Source organism: Physcomitrium patens, chromosome 22 (assembly GCF_059467195.1).
Source record: "Physcomitrium patens ecotype Gransden chromosome 22, ASM5946719v1, whole genome shotgun sequence".
Lineage (NCBI taxonomy): Eukaryota > Viridiplantae > Streptophyta > Bryopsida > Funariales > Funariaceae > Physcomitrium > Physcomitrium patens.
In genome coordinates this window covers 5,025,539-5,046,439 of record NC_143431.1, presented here as the reverse complement: position 1 = coordinate 5,046,439, position 20,901 = coordinate 5,025,539, and the positions used below count along the sequence as shown (strand labels likewise).

Genomic DNA, 20,901 nt, shown 5'->3' with positions numbered 1-20,901 from the left:
AGTCCAACCAATCAAAGAATTACACATCAACATAATGGACAAATACCACATCTTTTTGAACTTGGAAAGAGTTGCACAAAGCAAAGCAATCACTAGTACATTAAAAATAAATAAAATATACAAATATAAATAACTAATAGAATGCCTCAAAAGAATGGTCATCCTTGTAGGATGCAAAAAGCATCAACTTCATTTTAACTTGGCATTGACAATAAAAATCCGCTCATGTATATTTTGTGGGGTCTCTCGGGATTCCGATATTACTGAGCTTGATATTGATGGGACCCAATACAAAATAAAACGAATCCTTTTCATTCCTTACATTTCTCCTTGTAAAATGACTTCGGGGTTTGTCATGGAGGGCTTTGCCAAAGAGCCATACTAACTTCCGGTCCCTTTTTATTGATTTTTTGATATCCCTCTTTTGCATTGTGATTCTTTCAACATCCATTCTATAAGATCTACATGACATGGAATCCAACACCCCTCTCCCCTTTTCTCCCTTAGCTCAAGGTTTTGTTTAAATAGGAGCTTGGGATGGTATAAAGATTTGGTAATAAGCAATAGTATATATAGTAAATATTATTTTGTAGTGTTCAATATTCTTACAAAAAAATGTCTACAACATGTAAAAAGAGCATTCTTCTTACTTCTTTCTTCCTTTTTTTTTTTAATTTTTTTTTACATGGTTTTGTTTTGTGTATATGTATATATAATAAAGTGATCATGGGCTTTCTCCTGCATCAATGGGAATGATGGTAAGCAATTCCCTTGGGGGCATGGCCGAGATCACATTTTGTTGCTATAAATAGAATGGGTCTCCTTCCAAGGCACTTGGTATATGGAGAAAAAGATGTCACTCTGAGCCCCAAAAGAATGTTAAACAATAACATGCCCATACAAAATAATAAATGACAAATAATAATTGAAAAAGGAAGCAAGTGAGGAAATGCAAAAAAAGAAAAAGAAAAAAAGGCAAGAGCCCCACAAAGTTGATCAATTGCTACAACATTCTAAGGATTGAAGTATTGGGGTAGTGTTGGATGCAACCATTGTAAGAAATAGAGTAGTTAGAAAAGAGAATAGTGGTTGCATGTTTTGAAAGAGGCCATTTATCCACCTCACAAATTAGGCAAAAATTAACACTTTCTTTAACAAAATGTGGAGGCAAGCTACCTAAACGGTAAAATTTAAGGAAAAAGACTGAACAAATTATTTTGATTCCTATCCCATTCAAAATCCAACGTTAGCATTTTAGATATCAAACATATGATCGAAAGATTTAGTCCTCGAACTATAAGTTTAGGAGGAGCCAAAAACATTTCTTAGATTATTTAGACAAATATTAAACATGAATGTAAAAATGATGTCACATAAATTGATTTTTCAATCAAAATAATTATTGAAAAACGAAGATAGAATACTACCTTAATAGGTCCTGAATACCATACAATATAAGATTTCAAATAATGAATGCAATATGTGAATATCATTAATTAAATAACCAATACAATTCTTTGTTTTTATTACACAGATTATTATTTTTTGTACATAAAAGTTTCAGTGGGAGGAAATCTGAGCTGATGTCTAATTTAATAAAAGAGAAAGAATTGACTTTGAGTAAACAAAAATAGGAGATATAATTTATTTTAAAGGAGTGAACAGTAAATATCGAAGATTTTTATTCTTCAAGAGCATAGATGCAACAACATCCAACAATAATATATATATATATATATATATATATATCACCAAATTGGCCACTCTTGTTTGCTTATAATTTAAATGTCTATCTTTGAAAATTTTGAAAGGCAAGTAATAAGGAAATTTTCAGATTTTCTCATTGAAATGTGAGATGCTTAAATTTGAAGATGAAGAAACAATGACAATAATGATACAGAAGAATAGTAATACAAGAGCCAAAAACATCACACAATGGTAAAGAATATTACAATCTATTCGATGCAAATCACTTTTAGGAACAAAGGTTGTGGGTTGCAAGCAACAGGAAGAAAAACCTCAGTTTGGCTTACACTTTTTTACTTTTTTATTTTTATCAATTAAGTAGTTCAATAAAAGTTCTAATCCCTAAATTATTGAAAATCAACAACTTCATTGTACAATCAATTTGGACAAGGAAAATATGTTGTAATTATTCTTAATAAGAAGTAGCATAATACTTTTTTGAAAAGAAAGAAAGATAGTCTATGTATCCAACCATCTTTCTGAAGTTATGCTTTGTCTTGAGAAATTAAAATCAGATTTTTACGCAAAAAGTAAAAATATAAAATTATTGATCTAAACTTAAAACATCTTATGCTAAATCATCTCATTAGGACTCCAAATCCTTTTAGACTATATTACAATGAAAATATCACAAGTTCCAAAAAACTCGTCTTTGCATTAGAATCAAGGTTCACCATTTTATTTATCCAAGAATTCAAAATTGTGTGGCAGTTAGAATAGAAATCACAATGCAAGAGTGGAGGTCTTCATACTTAATGTAATTCTAATGTATATGTTAGCACCAAGAAAATAATAATTTTAACATTTCCATTAATCAAATACCTGATATCAAACACATGATTAATTTGAAAAATATAATGCTTAAGGCTACCATTAAAGTCGTTTTAAGAACACAACAAACACATAACAGCAATTTAAGCATCCAACAATGCAAGATAACAAAACCAACTCAAGAGAAAAATTACATCTATATATATATATATAAAGAATAATGCCTGAAACTTCCCATAGACCCTTAGAGGAAACTGAAGCAAAACTAATCACACACAAACAAATTATCAAGTTGTAAAATGATCACCACAAGTGAAACTATATTCTTTGAATGTTTTCAAAATCATGCAACTAATCAAAAACAGGTTTCTATCTTAAGTTCTTTTGAAAAAGCATAAGAAATGGTGCATGAGTTTCTGATTACTGCAACAAATTCAATGTAAACTCAGATATCTTTGACTAAAATAGTGTTACCTTATGAATGATCAAAGGCATTTATTTGATCTCTAATCACCTCCTACCAAACCTAAGCCTATGATTTATTTCCAATATTTATTTCTTTTAGTAAATACAACTTGCTTTTGAGATCCAAAAGTCACCAAGAAGGTTGTAGCAATATAGTTTAGAAATGATTTAGAGTTATAATCCTCCATCTGCCATATAACTTTTGTTAAATTTTGCTTGAAGTACTTTTTCATTTAAAACCCTATGCACTTCTATGGGATTTCTTGCCAACTTCATAGCAATAAATAAACTTCTTTTACAGACAAAAGATTGTATCAACAATATCATCATTAAATCATGTCCAATTTTACAAAGAATAAGGCAAGATTGACCTCTTGTAATATAACTCTTTAAGATTATTTATATATATAGTTCACAAATTGAAAATATAAAAGGTTGAAAAAAATGTATGTTTTCTAAAACCTCAATCTAACAAGTTATTTGTTCATGCATAGACAATCCCTGTTTTAATCTTTGCAAAGAGGACCAAACCATACTACAGTTGATTGATATCTATTTCCAATTCAGCTACATGTTTATCCTTTAAAATTATAAAATAAAGCATATTTTTTATTCAAATAATAGAAACACATAAAACAGGAAAAATATAATAAATAGGTTTATAAAAGAAACAGTAACGAATTATTTGCCACCTTCTTTGGAAAATTTTGGTCATAAAAAATAAAAAATTAAATCTTTTCATAAAAAGCCAATAATTTTTTTTTCAGTGCTTTTCTTGGTTGGTTATGAATAGAAGCATACTATATATATATATATATATATATTATACTTTAATTTTTATATATGTTTTTATTTTAGTCGTAAAATGAATTAATAAAATTTCACAAAAGATTAAAGAAATATGTACAACTTCTTGTAGACTAGCCAATGAGTATGCTCATAGCCAAATAAAAGTGAAATATAAAGTAAAAACTATCAATCTTAAAGATTCTTCAGCAATATTTGTTACAAAAATGAGTCATCAACTTTTATCAATTCAGAGACGGAAGTAAACAAAAATTTCTTCAATTCCCAATAATGAGATTAAAGTCATGTGCGGTTGATAGTTAGTCTTCTAATTTAATTTAAGCTCTTTTTTTTAGCATTGAAAAGTGTTGAATTAATATACATATATTAAAAATATATATATATATATATATATATATATATATATTGAACTTCAAAGCACATGCTTTTCTAACTAAATGAATTTTCTTATTTTGATAGACTGTGAAACATCTATTTATTTGTGACCACATCTTAGTGAAAATATCCGCAATGCAATACAACAATAGAATAAAGAAGTTCATTGTCATTTATTATAAGAACTATATAAACTATTAAAATTAAAAGACATTTATATTGATTTCAAATTCATAGAGTAAAATTAGTTATTAAGCTACTACTTGCAGTCTAGCACCTTTAAGATTTGATTAATCAAATTTATAGATGATAACTCCCTTCTGTTAAGCAACAAATACATAGAGATGTATTTAGATTTAGAAGCTTTCTGATACTTTTTAGAAATTTAAAAAACACTTGCATGGTAATTTAAAACATGCTGTAGTTTAAGCATTTAAGTCTATAATAACTCTAATATTATTCTACATAAACTCTGGTTTTACAATAAAACAAATAAACATGGATTTGGGTTTGCTCGCTAAACAATAAAATTTGTATACATCCACTACATCTAACCCATCTTTTTTCAATAAAAAACAATTCTAGCAAAAAAAATTATTCTAATGAGTCTTAATAACTACAAGATCAAATGAATCCTACTAAAAAGATATTTACGTGTAGAGAATCTGAGTAGTTGACAATGACATTATTATATTTCGAAGTAGAAACATGTCTCTATTGCCTTTTGTAACAACCTTTTTATACAATTTCTTACCTAATCACAATCACATACTAAAAAGTCATATTTAATTTCTAAAGCAAAACAAGGTTTTTGTTTTGTTTTTTTGTTTTTTTGGAATTTTTTAATTTTATATATAAACATATATATATAGTAGTAATATTAATAAAATTGATATATGTTAGTACATATAACAATAATAAAACTATACATATGTATATATATATATATATATATATATTTTAGACTCCCATGCCTATCAAGAACAATAATTATATATATATATATATATATATAAACATATTATTGTTATTCTTTTTCTTATAAGGAGTGGAAGATAAACTTGTCAACTTCAAGCTTCTGTTGCTTTTCGACAGCATTCAAAACCACAAGCCAAATAGAAGAAATTAGTAGAGTTTAAAATATCAATATATATATCTATATATATATATATATATCTATATATATATATATCTATATATATATCTATATATATATATTTTTAATAATTTGAAAATATAATTGAGTTCAAGATAGGTAGGAGAGGATTGCATTAAATAAACTTCCTATAAAGATGGTATTATTAGTATCACATGGCCATAAAAATAATAGTACATTTTTTTTCCTTGTTCAATTAAGTATTTAGTGCATTTTTATTTTTATTTTTATTTCTTTTCTTTTCTTTTGCTTCCATACAAAGGAAAGAATTTCTAGTATATACATATGCTTCTTTTTATATTTCGGATATACATCAAAATTCTTGATTATTATATTAAATAAAGATTTCAAAAAGAAAGAATCTTGCTCTTTCTTCCCAAATCCTATTTAAATATAGGCTTCCTCATGCTACTCTATCTGTGACTTCTTGAGTGGTTGTTATTATGTGAGTACTTGTAATAATGCGTGTATGTAATTATGTGTTACTATGTTGTTTTAAAAAAAAAAAAATGCTAAAATCTCATACAAATATATTATAGTTTTCAACAAAGACAAGAACAGTACTTTACCAATTTATGAATGGAAAAAAGAGCCACAATAACAATATTTAAATTGTTTCAAAAGTTATGAATCTAGACGCTGTACATTATTTTCATTTAAGAAAATATAAAACTAGCTAAACGTACATTAGTATTGCAAATTAATACTTCTTATCTTATGTTGAATAATGCAAAAAATATTTGTATGTGTGCATATATATATATATATATATATCTGTTCAACTCCTATTTGACAGACTACATATCTGTTGTATTTTGGTATTAGATAATTTATGGATGTTTGTTGTACTTGTGAGATTCAGGAATACAAATGCAAAAACTTCAGGTCTTTATTTTATAAAGCTGAAGCTGGATTTAATGTGATATTTTCAGAAACTAAAACTAATTCCTTAAACGAGATGCCACATTTCGGTACAGAAAATAATTCTAAAACTAATCAATGGCCAACACGAAATCATTAAAATAGTAAATAAAATAATATTCCGTCTTACAATTATCATTCTCACCTGAAACCCCACCTCATGCTTTCATATGCTTATGCCATACTTGGTTTATTGACACAAAACAACATCCCTCCCAGGCCAAGGAAAAAAAATAAACAAAAAAATCTTATCTATCATTGAACCTCACCTCCATCGTATACATTAATCTATTCGCTTATTTTAGTTTGAACACCATTTGTGTACGTCACATAAGTCAAGACCTAAGATAAGCTTCCATCATTCCCCACTTTGCAAAAAGGAACTTCGACATGAGAAGCATGTTCAAAAGTGCTTCTGGAATGCACTACCCAGAAGCTTCTTTTCCATCAACAAGACAGTTGTTATTAATAAATTTAGTTGTTATAAACAAATTTTATTATAGTGTGTGTGTGTGTGTGTGTGTGTTTTTTTTTTCTTTTCTTTTAACTTTTTTTTTTCAATGGAGGTGTTTTTTATGACAAAAGTATGTGAAAATGTGCGCTAGAAGCGCAAATAATTTGAGCTAAGCTGAGGGAGTGCCAAGAGCCGCCCTTGGGCTCTAGATCTCCGCCACCATCGCGAAGCTTTGAGATGGGGTCGCGAGTGGGTGCGCAGTGAATGACGTTACTATAGCGAAATTCATTTTGGAAGCGTTGTCATGGCATCGACGCAAGCGATCTTGGACGCGGCGGTATGGAATCCCGGGCACAGCATGGAACGCAAGGCAATGCCAAGCCAGGAAGAAAATCAACGCCTGTTGTGCTGGGTTTTTGTTGTTGTGATGGTGGTGGTGTTGGCTGCTAGCATCTTACACTCGCTGCCTACCCTCGAAGTTGCGACCTCTACGTTCTCGCCAACTTTGTGTTACACTGCTACTGGATGATCGTTCCTTGCACTGGGGCTTGAAAGGTGCTCCATGTTCTGCTGCCAGTTCCCGGGGTACGTTTGGTTCGGCGGGACTGGCACCGGGTTGACGCCATGACTCGTGACGGTGCTGGCTGTTGAACTTGTCTTGTTACTGCAATTGCGGGGCAGCCTCTTGTCCACTGACCCAGCAATTCCTCCCCCCCAAACCCTTCGCTGATCTCCTCGCCGAATCGCAGACCCTCAGGCTGCGGAGGTTCTGGAGCTGGCTATATCTGGGGTGTCTCAAATTCCTGGCACCTCCTCCCTAGTTGAATGTTTGGGACATGTTTCTGTTTTTGTTGTATATTTTTATGAATGCCATTCTGGCGCCGGATGGAACATAACACGGAGTGCGCCAATGGGCCACTCTTCCTCCCGACTTCTGCCAGACGGCACGCGTTCAGCTCGCCACCTTGCCACGGCTACATTCTCCGACTCCATTTTGGGTGAACGTTTCAACTGCACACAGCGCATTGGTTACTGTGCCGAAGCGACTGCACCGCTCCTTTGTGAATTGGAATGATTTCTCGAGTCGCGGAAGGTTGTGTTTCTAGAATCTATCCTGCGCTGCCCTACAAGGGACCTAATGATTGATTTTTGCTCCATGGCAACGGGCATTCTGTACGCCGGAATCATTCTATTGTGCGATTCGCAGATAAGCGCACGAACAGGGATAAGAAATGCTTCTTCGGGAAGCCAATGTTTTATCCTCGTATGGGCTATTCCCTGCAGGCATTTACTCGTACACTGATAGTGCAGAGTAAAGGATGCACTGGATTAGATAACAGATATACCCAAAGCAGATGGTTTCGAACCTCGCCAGGGTTGACCCAGCCAGATGGAACCCTAGCAGCTCGTTCATATTTGCTAGTTGTCTGATCTTAACTTCCGAGTTAGGCGGGTGGTGTAATTACTGCATCATGTATACCGATCTAGATCAGTATTCAGAAGTAAATTTCAACCATCTACGTAAGTGACAACTCATCTAATCAAGACTGCCTTATTCCCTCAGATTAGAGGAACATCAAGGCCTGCCCAGTGCGGGGACAGATTCTCGTGTTGGTTGAGACTCGTGATCAGAATAACTATGAAGTGTACCCCGATGTCGGGTATGAAGATTGATTATTTAAAACATCACGTATGCCAAGTTTAAGTTGTGAGAATGGTATCAGAAGAGCATCCAGGCTATCGCGGCAGTCTTCAATCTCGATTTCTCTAATATCTTAATTTTGAAATGCGAGGTTCATCGCTACCGTAATATCGGGTTCACTTCGGCTATCCACAAAGAGGACGGTGGGTGATGTGCTAACCAAGCAGGGCTCGAGAAGCACGTCACCAAACGAGATCTGCTTTGTGAATTTCATGAGAGTGCCGTACTCAGACTCCGTGGAAAATGTGCATACAGAAGGATGTCTGTTGAATCTCCATGATATTGGAATTAAACTGACTTGAAAAATGCACCGCCAGGGAAACGGCGAATTTCTCCATCCCTAGCCCAATCCGTGTCAGAGAAGCCTCGAGATTCTAAACGTGTTCTTGGGGAGAAGGCCGCATTTCCGGAAGATGACTAATGCCTGCATGAAGATCAAGGTTACACTGTTCCATTCCTCGTCCACAAAGAATGATACAGGGAAAACTTCACAATTGAGTGAACAGACGGAAGGGTGCTCAGAAGTGTTCCATTCCCAGTTACTTCTAGACGTCGGCGTCGTCCCTCAATGCGAAGTGCACTAGTAGTTGGCGAATCAACCAAGTCTGCTGGCGTGAAGTTGTTGCCGAGTGCATCGAGGTCATCGACGCAAAGAACCAAGGGCACCCACTGACCACTACCCGACCATGTGTGAAGGCTGAAGTTATTTCTCTGAGCCAATGCTCAAAACCTAAAAAACCCGTCGACCTAGGCACTAGCTTCGAGCCACAAAAGCCTTTCCAAAGATGCAGTGACGAAAGGAAAGTAAAAAATATGGAAAAATCTGAAAGTGGAGGAAAAAGTGGCATCGCAACTTTCGGTGGTCTGCATTGAGCTATTAATGGAGTTTTGTAGTCACGATGAAACTATGCTGGCATTCATAGCAGATCTTATGGGTAAAAATGCATCAGGGATACTTGACACTTTGATGAACACAAAGCATTTCTTACCGAAGCCTGTTAGCGCATCTTTGCACGAGTTATTATACAAGATTCTTGGAAACAGCAATTTTAAACTGTCATTTGCGAAAGTTTTCGTTTCTCACTATCCTAAATTTTTTGAGGATTCTGCTGCAGCAGAAAGTGCAGCAATTGGAATCACGTCAGCGAACAAGTATAGCGAACATGCCATTCTTAATAGCTTTTCTGTACAGATTTTTACAATTCCAACACTTACACCGAAACTGGTCATTGAGTCCAGACTTCTAGAGATGCTGCTTGGCACTTTGAAAGAGTTCTTCCTTGCTTGTGCGGGAGAGGATGGTCGACTTTTGGTAAGCTTTTTCCTTCTTCAGTTTACGAAATGAAGATTCATTTGGAGCTCTATCTGCTGAGAGATGTCACAATATTGATTGTTAATCCACTAAGAAGTTTCTCTAGTGGGAATATTTGATTTCTATGTGATCCCTGGTGCTACCCATGGAAATGTTCACTGATTATTTTTAATAATCATATGGCATGGTCCTTGTAATCTCTCAAATCGAGCTTCTTGGAAGTTGTTTCAGGATCGGAGTGGTTGCGTAACGTTAGTCCGAATATCGAGAAGTGTAGTTACAAATGGTTTAGAGATACTCGAGTAGACAAATAGGCATGGTCATTCCTGAAATTGTTTTTGTGCTATATTTAATCTTATTTCAGGGAAGTAAGGGTCTGTTGGTCAAACGCATGTACTATCGAATTCTAGAGGACATAAGATATGTGATGAATCATTTCGAGGCGGCAAAGTATGTAGCGGAAAGGAAATCTGAACTCTCGAGAGCGTGGCTTCACTTGCTTGCCTTTGTTCAAGGCATGTACCCGCAGCGGCGCATGACAGGAATTCACGTAGAAGAAGACAATGAAGTGTGGAGTTCCGTTTATTCCTTGGAGAACCAAATGGCTTCCATCCATTCTCTATTTGTTGCAGGAGCAGCTTCTAATGCATCCTTAGAGGAGACATATTTGTCTACACCTTGTGGTAGCTTTGGATTAGCGAAGGAGGCTCTGGGTAACAGAGAGTTTCAGCAGGCCTGTCAAAATTGGATGTGTATTGAGAGAGTCCAACGAGACAAATGGTGCTAGCGGCTGTGGTCCCTCTGAAGCAGTCGTGGAAATGCGTGATGTCACTGTTACAGTTGATTCTGTTGAGGGTATCCATAGTGAGATTGTACTACATTCAGTTAAGAAAAAGGATGTTGGGTATGTCTCTCTGCACGGATGACAATGCCAGCTTCGATGGTGTGGCTCATCTCTGAATGCACTCAAGTTCTTGACACCTGGTTTGGTTTAGATGCTGCGAGAGAGGTCGCAAAATCAGGGCAGTCTGGTCGTGAAGCCAAGAGTCGGAACAACGGAACTATCACTCTTACCAGCAGAAGTGCTCATCGGCGCTGGTTCAGTTGGACCAGCGTTGTTCGTAGATAGACGTTCTTGCAGTGGGTCTCTCATCACAAAAAACTTGAAAAATTGCTTTAGATTGCAGCGTCCAGATGGCGGAAGAGTTTTTAGCCATCGGCGGAGATATGTATCAGTGGTGGTGACATTTACGCCTAACATATCTCCGGAGTGGGTCTTCCCACCACTGCAAAATCACAAGTTTTTTAGTAGTTGTTGTTGAACTAAGTCGAGATAATTTCATTGATCACTGGTCAAATTAAGTACATGTAAGAATCATGAGTCATTCTTATGATATGTCGTTTACTAGACTCAAAGGGTCAAGCGGCACTATCCTTTGTTTGAGAATTACTCACCCGCAAACTTTGGTGATAAACGGTTATTTACTCTGCTATAACTAGCTTCCAGTGTGAGTTCTAGTGCCCTTCATTCAACACTCCCTCTCACACTGGAACTCATTGTATTTGGTAACAATGGATTGTTGGTAGCAAGAAATTGAAGAATTGCATGTGGTAAGCAGTCTTTTGCTATCATTCTTTGTTTGTTGGTTTTACATTGATTGAATTTTGTTGACATTTGCTGCATTGGGAGTTGTTTCTATTAGGTTTATGGATGATTGTAGTGGCGATGAGTCAAGCCTGTGTGGGTATCTTCTCTTCTGCTGCGAGTTTATTGGAGAATTTATATATATTTTCGGTGAGAGATTAAGTTGAGGAAGCTCCCTCTGAATTGATAAAAGATTGAACTCTTGACGTGTCTAGATCTGTATCTGTTTGTGTAAGATTTCAAAGTTTTTACACGGTCCGCATAGGGTTTCGACCAAGAATCTATGAATCATGGGATGAATGCAAGACTCTTGCAATTGGATTCAAGGGAGCCAGATTCAAGAGCTTCAAAGATCGAGGCTATGGAGAGGATTATTTGAAAGAATAACTTAAATCTAGATTGAGGTTGGTGTAGGAAGAATGTTGATTACTTACCACATGCAATTCTAGATTGAGATTGGTACAAATCTAGATTGAGATTGGTACAAATATACATTTTTTGTCTAACATTCTATTTAAAAATACAATTTTTATGTTTAATTTTTATAAGCTCTAGTTTCTTTGTGCTACAAATATAAAGATTGGTTTGATAGTGCTCTATTTGACAATTAGAGCATAAGTGTCAAAACAATCCACTCCTTGAATTTGTTTGAATTTCTTTATAACTAATTTTGCTTTCAATTTATTAAGCTTGTCATTTTTTCTTAGTTTGATCTTAAAAATCCATTTTGAAGTAATAACATTCTTTCTTTTTAGTTATCATGGATATATGTATATATTCTAATAAATACCTATATGATGAGGTAGAAGAAGGTAAAAATAAATAAAAATAGATTAATTTCATAATATCTTATAGAGAAGCTTTTTAGAAGCTTTATAGACGCCACTTTGACTTTACATGTGTTTGTAATTGGTTGATAGATTAGAAACTTGGTCAACAAGTTAACCACATGTTGGTAGCTTGAAGAATAAACTAACTATGTGGTGTACATATAGAAAAATTGCCTTGCAAGTTAAGATATATGTCTTGCAAAGTCTTCACGTATTGAAGGTCCTATAGGACATTGCCATATAGCTTCTAGTTTAGAGTATATAGGGAGGCAAGAGTGAAGCCTTCTTCACTCTTGTCAATACCTTTCTTGTCAATATCTTTCTAGTCCTTAGTCTTATTTTAAGACTTTCTATTCTTCTTGTTTTAGGCAATAGCCATTCTAGTTTAATATTATATCATCTTTAAGTGACTTTCTAGTTTTCTTTAGTGATACAAGAGTGTATTAAGGATTTCTTTCTTCAAGATTCATATCCTTGACAGTTTGACAAGAGTGCTAACTTATTTTTTCTATCTTGTTATAGAAGTAAGTGGATTATCCCACTTCTATTGTTGTGCTGTTCAAAAAGTGCTCTTCTTGGTTTGTACTTTGAATAGAAAAAGATTCATAACTCCTTTATAATTTGAATTCTTTCCTAAAAGTGTTTACAGCTTTATTTGGAAAAGTGATCAAAATAGAGTAATAAAAATCAAGTTCTTATCTTTACAACAAAGATCACAGTCAGTCATCATATATGTTGCTCAATTCCAAAACCCTGCTCACAATGTGAATTGAAATGACAAAGCCTTTATCAATCAATTTTGATATAAATTAAAGGATGATGTCAAAGATTTGTTATTAACAATACCAAAGGCAAAATCTTTGAAACAATTTAATGCTCAAGCCATTACATGCCGCAATTAATTATTTGAAAGACATCAAGAACAAAGACTTGACTAGAAAAAAATAAGTTAAATAATAATGGCAGCTTTCAAGTTTTCAAAAACTTATTCATCAAAGCCAAAGCTAATACAAATTGATATCGTGTGTTTTAAACTCCTCATGAAGTAGAAAAAGATTCAACAACATCAAGTAGGCTTATGCTTATATTGTAGAGAAGTTGAATATACTACTCAATATTATCCAAAGAAACAATGCAACCACAATATGAAAAGCATGGTTGCCAAAGAAGACAATGTGTCAAAAAATGAGTTTTTCCAACTATAATAGGGACCGTGCGGATAAAATCTTGTATAATTGCTAGTAAAGTTTATTTTCTCTCCTCAGTCCTTTCACCTTGTTTTATAATAGAAGTTTATTTAGAGCCAAAAAATCACAGAGCATTAACTTTGTTAGATTAAAGAGCCTCATTTTATTTTATAGATAAATATTTTGTTAAAATATAAAAGATATTATTAGTAAAAAAAACTAAATTTGTATATGTAGAAGTCATAGATGATCATTTGCTATCTTTTAGAAATATTACACATGAGACTATTTCTTTAAATGTAGCAATTAAAGATCATAATAATATAGTAATATTTAATATAATAAGATCTCCATCTAATCCAATTATTTTAAGATTATCTTAATTAAAAAAGTATAATCCTTAAATAGATTATATTTCATATAATCTTAATTTTTTTAATAATTTAATCCAAAATCTTGTTAGTCAAGTAGAAAAATATAAGTCTAGTACATCCAAATCCTTACTACTAAGTACGAGATCTTTCATACATATTGCAAAAAAAGAGTTATATTTTGTTATATATGCCATGTCCATTTTTAATGGTGAAAAGACGTCAAGTAATATTCTTAGTTAATATCAAGATTTTTAGGATGTTTTTTAAAAGAAAAATAAAAATATTCTTCCAAAACATCATCTTTATGATTGTTCCTTCAATCTTCATGAAGGAGCTCAACCACCATTTGGATCAATCTATAGGTTATTATAAAACAAATTGGTTGCACTAAAGGAGCATATTGATGAGAACTTTGCTAAAAATTTCATACGCCATTTTAAATCTCCAACTAAGGCTCTTATCTTATTTATGAAGAAAAAAGTTGGATCTTTGCAGATATGTATAGACTATCAAGGACTTAACAAGTTCAGCATCAAGAATAGGTATCCTCTATCTTTGATTTTAGAACTTCTTGTCCAATTCAATCAAGCAAAGATCTATATAAAAATAAATCTATGAAGAGCACATAATCTGGTATGCATTAAAGAAGGAGCTGAATGGAAACTACATTTTGAACCTAGTATGGATATTTTGAATATAATGTCATGCATTTTGGTCTTATAAATACATCAACTACTTTTTAACATCTAATGAATGATATTTTTTGTAAGTTTTTTAATGATTTTATCATCTATTATTTGGACAACATTTTAATTTATTCTAAGAACATAGAAGAATATGAAATTCATGTTTGTCATGTGTTACTAAAACTTAGAAATGGAGCATTATATACCAAGTTAAAAAAGTAAGTATTCCATACTATTCAAGTTGACTTTCTAAAATACATCATTTCTAACAAAGGTCTTCTGATGGATTTTGTTGACTTCTCTAAGGTATTTTTTATGGAAACAAATATATGAGACTTTACCTTGGGTGCAGTATTATCACAAATGGGAGTAGGTGACAAATTCTATCTAGTAGCTTTTTATTCTAATTTTTTTTCAATAACTGAGATTAATTATAAAATCTACAACAAAGATTTTTTTGTAATTAAGGATTCATTTTAAGAATGGCGTCATTATTTAGAAGATTCTTTGAGTTTAATTACCATGTATACAAATCATAAATACCTCGGCTATTTCATGTCAGCATGTATTTTGAATTGTTGCTAAATTCGTTGAAACATGTCTTTATCAACAATTGATTTTAAGATCACTTATTGATCCAAAAAAGAACAAGATTTACTGAATGCCGTTTTTAGATATTTTTATCTTGTAACAAAAGAAAGAGATACATTTTTTGATCAACAAAGAATTTTTTTCATGAAGCCAAAGCATTTTCACCTTTAAGCAATAATATCAACATTAATTATTGATTCAACTTTTTTCAAGCAAATTCAATCAAGTATGTCTTCTAATCTTTTTATATATGATATTAAGAATAATTCTTCTAAGTCTCATGATACTTTCAAGTTTAAATTTATAAATAACCTATTCTATTTTAAGAGATAATTATACATTTAACAAGATGATGTATAATTACGTATTCTTCAAACTTATCATGACTTTCTAGCAACCAGACATTTTGGATACAACAAGACTTTGGACCTAATTTTGATAGATTTTTCATGGCTTCAAATATAGAAGGTAGTTAAAGACTTTGTACAATCATATGATGTTTGTTCAAGATCCAAAACTCCTCGCTATCAATCTTATGGACTTCTATAGCCATTACCTATTTTAGAACAACCATGGACTTTTGTTTCTATGGATTTTATCATAGATCTTCTAATCTCAGATTTGTATGATTCTACATTCATAGTAGTAGTTTATTTTAGCAATATAGTATATTTTGTGCCATATATAAAATCTATCATAGGTCAAGAAATTTCTAAGCTTTTTCTTAACAACATCTATTGCTATCATGGATTATCTAAAGATATTATATCAAATAGGAAGACTCAATTTATACAAGATTTTAAAGAATTCTTTTTAAGATTTTAAAGGTAGATATAAAGCTCACTTTAGCTTTTCATCTTCAAACTAATGAGCAAAAAAAAATGATAAATGAAGTTTTGGAGCAGTACTTGAGGTGTACCATCAACTATCATCAAGATGATTTGATAACTCTTTTATTATTGGCAGAGTTTACATATAATAATTTAATACATTCTTCCACTCAACAAATACCTTTCTTTGCCAACTATGGTTATTATCCATGACTTGATACTTTTGACTTTTTAAAAGTTAATAATTCAACAACATAAGATTTAACAAATTGATTATCAAAGCTATATGCAACAATGAAGGCATAGTTCAAGGAAATTCAAGTACAATAGAAGATTAATATAGATACCTATCATAAGAAACAACCATAATTCAATGTAGGTGACAAGATATAATTAATTCATCGCAATATCAAGACTACTCGTCATTGTAATAAGTTGGACTATTGTAGGCTTAAACCTTTTCTTATTAGTGAATAAGTCAATTGTATTGCTTATCAATTATATCTATTAAAGTCTATGAAGATCTACTCCATATTTCACATATCTTATTTTAAGCCATATAAGACAATGAATATCTTAGAAAGAAGACAAATGCTACTTCTTCCTACAGAAGTAGAAAATAATCAAGAGTTTGAAGTAGAAAAAGTCTTAGATTCAAGGCGACACTAAAATAGATTATAATATCTTGTTTATTGGCATGGATATGATATTAGTGAATGCACATGGGAGCTATCAAAGAATTTTGAAAATGCAACAAAGAGAGTTGACGCTTTTCATCAACAACATCCATCAAAATTAAGATAAAGAATAGCAAATCTTTCCTATAAAAGAAATAAGATTGAAAGAAGATAATATTCTACCTTCTATCTTTCTTTGTAGCTTTGTGTATTTATAACTCTAAGGAGATAGAAAACCAACAACTTATAGATTTAATTCAAAAGCCTTTATTTATTAATTTATCAAAGGAGGTATTACAATTGTCACAACTTTCAAGACGACGTAATCAAAATAAAGATCCTCAAGAATGACATGTCCTTCTTTGAATAGATGGCAAGATATAACATGTTTGGTATCACGATCTTAGAAGAGACTCTTGATATTTGGTGATTTTATTAGAGATAGGAACAATTCCTCACATAAAATCAAATATTTTATTTAAAAGAAGTTATGAAGGCCTCAACGATAATCAAATAATATGATAGTCTTTCTACCCTGATATGAGACACTATTGATGGCTGAGATGACCTATCAACTATCTTCAAAGAGAACAAAGACCAAAGTATGTAACAAATATATTTTGCCAGATCTTGGATTTCATTAAAATATGATGACTACTCATCATGGAACTTGTTCCTAGAAGAGAGAATAATGTCACTCATATATATACGTATTCTAATAAATATCTATATGATTAGATAGAAGTAGGTAAAAATAGATAAAAATAAATTAATTTCATAATATCTTCTAGAGTAGCTTCTTAAAAGCTACATAGATGCTATTTTGACTTTATATGTATTTGTAGTTGATTGATAGGTTAGAAACTTGGTCAATAAATTGACCACATTTTGATAGCTTGCAAAATAAGCTAATTATGTGGTGCACATATAAAAAACTTGATTTACAAATTAAGATACATGTCTTCTAAAGTCAACACATTTTGGAGGTCCTATAGGATATCATTCTAGTTAAGAGTATATGTGGAGGTAATAATAAAGCCTTCTTCATTCTTATCAATGCCTTTTTAGTTTTTAGTCTTATTTTAAGACTTTCCATTCTTCTTGTTTTTGGCAATAGCCATTCTAGTTCAATATTATATAATCTTTGAGTGACTTTTTAGTTCTCTTCAGTGACACAAGAGTGTATTAAGGATTCTTTTCTTCAAGATTGATGTCCTTGATATTTAAAAGTCAAAAAATTTGTAGGTTCTACTCTTTTTGATGGAATCTAATTAATCTTATATAGTTTGTTTCCAATTCTTGTGTTCAAAAACCTATTCAAATATTTGTGCTTTGAAGTATTTTGCTAAAAAAGTTGGATAATTCTTGAATCTTATACTAGGTCTTTGATCTTAAATAGGATATTAATAATGTTCAAATTTATAAATTAGTGATGTATTGGGCTCTATTCTATTATCTTTGTAGGATGAGGTTTTGGTGGATTGTGACTCTTCTTCAAATATTGACAAGTTATAGTGATCAAATTGATAATGGTCTTAGTTTTTGATGTGATCAATATTTCTTATTAGCAACAAAGTTGCTTCATTTAATTCCACATTTGTTTTTAGAATGTAGTGATATTCAACTTTGGTTTTGTTGCATACTATATTTTTTGATAGTATGACCTTATGAGTTAAAAGATCAAATAATAAATATGCTTTTATTTGTTCATGAAAGTCTATGAATAAATAATTTTTTGACTTACTTTTTTAATTTTTTTACTATTTATTATGAATACATGAATAAATGAAAGACATCCAAAAACTTTTAGAAAACTTACATTGGATTTAATTTGGTAGTATTTTTTATATAGAATAACTTCATAATTGACTATAGTAGAACTTTTGTTTATTAGAAAATTAGCAGTGTTGATTACTTTGTACCACAAGTAGCTCAGAAGGTTGTATTTTGCAAGCATATATCATGCTCTCTTAAAAACACTTCTATTTCATCTTTTCACCATGTCATTTTGTATTGGAATATGAAATTGAGTTAGTTGCCTCTTCATACCATTTTTCTTATAATAATTTTAAAATTCAAATGATATGAAGTCTCTACCATGGTTTATTTATAATCTTTCAATTTTTTGTCTAATTTTAATCTCCAAAAGTTATTTTAGACAATTGAATACTTATAGTTTTTTTGATTTTTTATATATAAAAACATCCATGACCTCTTTAAAAAATCATTAGTGAATATTGCACAATATCATGAACCATTAAGTAGGGAAGTTTTTATTGATCCAATTTAATCAGCATGCAATAATTATAAAACTCTTATTGCATTGTCCTGATGTAACACGATTAATATGTAAAAGAGTATGGAGATTATTATAATTTAGGAGATCTTAGTTCAAAGTATTAGAAAAAATTATCTTAGAAATATAGTTAATAGTCAAAGGGGTAGAAAAATTAAAAGGTACCAATGCTGCCTTCTAGAAAGGTGACTTCTACTTACTTTGTAGCACCATAAGTAAGGCAAATCAAAGTATATTGGAAAAATAAATGATATAGGCATCTTTAAAAGGAAGTTAAGAGTAAATTCTAGAAAAAATTTATTTAGAAAAACTAGATATTAATACCTAGAGAAGGCCGGTTATGAACTAGAATCGAAATCAAACCCTAGGGCACAAAACTGAGTCTCGACGACGACTCTAGGGTTCTTTTGGAGTTCAGAGAGTGAGATTTGATAGCAGACTGAATAAGCTTTCTATGAGCATTGATTTTGAGTGATTTAGAGTTGATATGACTTTGTAAGAGCTTTGCAAAATCAAGGTTTGTTTCGGATGACTTGGATTTTATGAAATAAAATAGGATTTACGTTTTGGGTGATTTCAAGAGTTTTGTAATAAATCTACGGATGAAATTTTGTGGGTTTATGGTTGTAGTTTTTTTTGATATGTGTCGTGAATTTGAGCTTGATCTAACGGTTGAATTGAGGGATATTGAGGTTTAAGTAGGTCAAGGTCTCAGAAAGTAGAATTTTAGGTCTAGTGGGGATTTTTGAGATTTCTTGCAATCTATTAGTTGGATTGGAGTAAAACTTGCATAAGAAGATATTGAACTTATTTTTCTATGTGTATGAGAATTTTGAGATTAATCGAATAGTGCAAAGGAGAGATATTAGCTCTGGAAGATTGGCATTAAGATTGGAGAAAGAGGCCGGCCAATACCCAAGCATATTTTTGAAGTTATCGTCAATTTGGTAACTCCGATTCTTATCAATTTTTTTTGCTTGTTTTTAACTAATTTTTTTAGAAGTATACAAAATTTGATTTAAGATCAACGGTTTATTTATTAGTTATTGAGGTTTAAATTTATTATAAGAATTATTAGAATTTGGTTTAGGGTTTGATTAGGATTTGGTTTGGGATTTAGGGTTTGGATTAGGGTTTGATTTAGAGTTTAGGATTTGATTAGGGTTTGGTTTAGGGTTTAGAATTTGGATTAGGATTTGGTTTAGGATTTGGTTAGGATTTTATTTAGGATTTAGGATTTGGTTAAGGTTTAATTTAGAGTTTAGGGTTTGATTAGGATTGGATTTAGGATTTAGGGTTTGGATTAGGATTTGGTTTAGGGTTTAAGATTTTGATTAGGGTTTGATTAGGGTTTGATTTAGGATTCAAAGTTTGGTTAGGATTTGATTTAGGGTTCAGAGTTTGGTTTAGAGTTTGGTTAAGATTTGGTTTAAGATTTGGTTGGAGTTTGATTTAAGGTTTGTTTAGGGTTTGATTTAGGATTTAGGATTTTATTAGGATTTAAGATTCAATTAGTTTTTGCCTAAAGTTTGAATGAAGTTCAATAGGATTTTAACTAGAATTAAATTAAGATTGAATTGAGATGTATTTGAGTGATATTTGTGATCCTTTTAATATTTCTTTAAGAATTCTTATTATTTGTTTGAAATTTCTTTGAGGTTTTTTTGAATTTGATTAAGCTTACTTAGCATTATTCTAATCTAATTAGAGCATTGTTAGTATTCTATTAGAATTAGGATTTTATTATTATAATTTCCATTCTTCCTTCCACAGCCAGGTGTCCGGAGCATTCTTAAGCAAGACTTCACGTATTACAACAGAGTTAATAGTTGATTTTATTGAAAATTATTTAAAAAATTATTTTTTGCTAAATATTTTTTGCATATTTTTTTCATGAATTTGAATTAGAAAATACCTTTGACTTTATCATTTGGTAAGAAATGGCAAAAGCTATCATAGTTAAAATGCTCAAGTCTATAATACCATAGTTCAACCTACTTTGAATTGTTGATAATTTTTCTTTTGGTGGTTTATAGAGTAGTGTGAGCTTGTGTTGAAAAAAAATTATTGATTATG

The 20,901-nt window shown here is 31.6% G+C and overlaps 1 protein-coding gene across 1 annotated transcript; it reads left to right on the top strand.

Annotated features, from left to right (window-relative positions):
- Nucleotides 1–8,261: 8,261 nt before the first annotated feature.
- Nucleotides 8,262–11,205, top strand: LOC112274740 (E3 ubiquitin-protein ligase PRT6). The gene is made up of 2 exons (XM_024504454.3): nucleotides 8,262–9,709; nucleotides 10,074–11,205. The coding sequence occupies exons 1-2, from the start codon at nucleotides 9,278–9,280 to the stop codon at nucleotides 10,494–10,496; spliced, it is 855 nt and encodes a 284-aa protein (XP_024360222.1). The 5' UTR covers nucleotides 8,262–9,277; the 3' UTR covers nucleotides 10,497–11,205.
- Nucleotides 11,206–20,901: the final 9,696 nt, after the last annotated feature.

Coding starts and splice junctions, on each gene's coding strand:
- LOC112274740 (XM_024504454.3), top strand. CDS start 9,278: ATGGAGTTTTGTAGTCACGATGAAACTATGCTGGCATTCATAGCAGAT. Junction 9,710..10,073: donor GAGAGGATGGTCGACTTTTG/GTAAGCTTTTTC, acceptor ATCTTATTTCAG/GGAAGTAAGGGTCTGTTGGT.